The sequence below is a fragment of the Penaeus vannamei genome, chromosome 6 (assembly GCF_042767895.1).
Source record: "Penaeus vannamei isolate JL-2024 chromosome 6, ASM4276789v1, whole genome shotgun sequence".
Taxonomy (NCBI): domain Eukaryota; kingdom Metazoa; phylum Arthropoda; class Malacostraca; order Decapoda; family Penaeidae; genus Penaeus; species Penaeus vannamei.
Genome location: NC_091554.1, coordinates 47,563,178 through 47,565,677, shown reverse-complemented (window position 1 = coordinate 47,565,677; position 2,500 = coordinate 47,563,178). Strand labels below are relative to the sequence as shown.

At 41.6% G+C, this 2,500-nt stretch overlaps 1 protein-coding gene across 2 annotated transcripts in view; it reads left to right on the top strand.

Annotated features, from left to right (window-relative positions):
* The window catches only part of LOC113828202 (UTP--glucose-1-phosphate uridylyltransferase), a 25,047-nt gene that overhangs the window by 16,704 nt on the left and 5,843 nt on the right, over positions 1-2,500 (top strand). For both annotated transcript variants that reach the window (XM_070123170.1, XM_070123169.1), the window contains exons 9-10: positions 267-404; positions 2,230-2,402. In XM_070123170.1, coding sequence (XP_069979271.1) covers positions 267-404; positions 2,230-2,402 — 311 coding nt within the window. The remainder of the gene's footprint in view (positions 1-266; positions 405-2,229; positions 2,403-2,500) is intronic.

The following is a 2,500-nucleotide window of genomic DNA, read 5'->3' as shown; positions in this document are numbered from 1 at the left end:
ATCCCCTCCCACTCATCCAGCTAAACCCCTCTCACTCATCCACCTAATTCCCTCCCAATCTTCAACCCAATCCCCTTCCACTCTCCTACCTGACCCCCACCTAATCTTCCACCTAATGCCGTCCCAATCCTCTACCAATCATCCACCTAATCCCCTCCCAACCTTCCACCTAACTCCCTCCCTAATCTTCTACACCTCCCCCTACCCAATCCCCTCCTAATCCTCCACCCAATCCCCACCTAATCCCCAATCTCTCTCTCTTCCAGCCATGGAGCGAATCCTGGCCGACGGCACGATGGACATGGAGGTCATAGTCAACAACAAGACGCTGGGAAATGGGAGAAATATTATACAGCTAGAACAGGCAGTCGGCGCGGCGATCAAGTGCTTTAATGGGGCACTGGGTAGGGGTGGTCGTGTTGTTTTAGGGGTCGGTTGGATGGGGTTTAGAAGGGGGGGATTGTTTGTTTTTTTTTGTTTGGTTTTTGTGTGTGTGTGTGTTTTTTAAGGGGGGTCTTTTTTTGTTGGATTTGTTTTTTGGGGGTGTTTTTTTTGTGGGATTTGTGTTTTTGTTGCTGTTTTTGAAGGTCGTGTTGTTTTAGGGGTCGGTTGGATGGGGTTTAGAAGGGGGGGATTGTTTGTTTTTTTTTGTTTGGTTTGTGTGTGTTTTTTTAAGGGGTGGGGTTGTTTTTTTGTTGGATTTGTGTGTGTTTTTTAAGGGGGGTGTTTTTTGTGTTTTTTTTAGTTTTTTTTTGATAGATTTGTGTTTTTGTTGTTGTTTTTGAGGGGGGGGTGTTGTTGTATTTGGTTTTTATAATGGTCTGTCTTTGTTTGTGGTTTTAGAGGGTGTTAGGAAGGGGTCTGATTTGTGTGTTTTTTGGGGTGAGGGGGTTGTATTTGGTTTTTATAATGTTCTGTCTTTGTTTGTGGTTATAAGGGTATGTATTTTTTTGGGGTGTGTGTGGTTGATTTTTGAAATGTTCTGCTTTGTGGTTTTATGGTGTTTAGAAGGTGTTTGGAAGGTGTTTTGTTTGTGTTGTTTTTTTCTGCTTTGTGTTTTATTTGTCTTTGTTGGTAGTGTGTTTGTATTATGTAAGTTTATTTGTAAGTCGTTACTTTTTGTTTGTGTTTGTATTGATTAGGACGGGAAAAATCTATCTATTTATGTATCTTTCTATCTATATATATTCGTATCTATAGAAATATAGAGATACAAAAATATATAGATTGATATTTAAGGAACCCTTAGGTAATTTGAATGGTAGTCTTTGATTTTGTTTTTGTTTTTATTTAGTTATTGGTGAACTAGTTTGATTTTTTATGGTTTATTAAAAGTTTTTTGTTTGTTGTTATTTTAGGATTGTTTTTTTATGTAGATTATTTATCTTTGTTTTGTTTTTATCTTTCTTTTTTGTTTTTGTTTTGTTTTGTGAGGAAACTTAGATTTTTTGGTTTGTATTTCTTTTAGGTTGTTGATAATTTTTTTTTTTTATCGTTTATATTTCTAATTTGTTTTTGCTTGTTTTTGTCTGTTTTTCCTTTTCTTTTTGTCCTTGATGAATCAATATTTTTTTTATGATGCTTTATTATTAAAACTATTCTTTAAGAAAAAAAAAATGTATATCCATCTACCTTTATTCCTCAAATCGTCCATCCCTCCTCCATCTCCCTTTATTCCCCAAATCCTCCATCCCTCCTCCACCTCCCTTTATTCCCCAAATCCTCCATCCCTCCTCCACCTCCCTTTATTCGCCAAATCCTCCATCCCTCCTCCACCTCCCTTTATTCCCTAAATCCTCCATCCCTCCTCCACCTCCCTTTATGCCCTAAATCCTCCATTCCTCCTCCACCTCCCTTTATTCCCTAAATCCTCCATCCCTCCTCCACCTCCCTTTATTCCCTAAATCCTCCATTCCTCCTCCACCTCCCTTTATGCCCTAAATCTTCCATCCCTCCTCCACCTACCTTTATTCCCTAAATCCTCCATCCCTCCTCCACCTCCCTTTATTCCCCAAATCCTCCATCCCTCCTCCACCCCCTTTTATTCCCTAAATCCTCCATCCCTCCTCCACCTCCCTTTATTCCCTAAATCCTCCATCCCTCCTCCACCTCCCTTTATTCCCCAAATCCTCCATCCCTCCTCCACCTCCCTTTATTCCCCAAATCCTCCATCCCTCCTCCCATCTCCCTTTATTCCATAATTCTTTTTTTTTTTTTTTACTCCTCCAGGAATTAACGTCCCACGATCGAGGTTTCTGCCGGTAAAGAAAACGGAGGACCTCTTGCTTGTGATGAGTAACTTATATAATCTGAACCACGGCGCGCTGACGATGTCTTCTCTTCGACAATTCGACACCACGCCCCTCGTCAGGCTGGGCGGACCGCATTTCGGGAGCGTCCAGGTGGGTGGGGTGGGTGGGGTGGGTTGGGTGTAGGTGTGGGTTGGGCGGATGGGCGTGTGGGTGTGGGTTAGGTGTAGTAGTTGGTGGAGGGTGTAGGT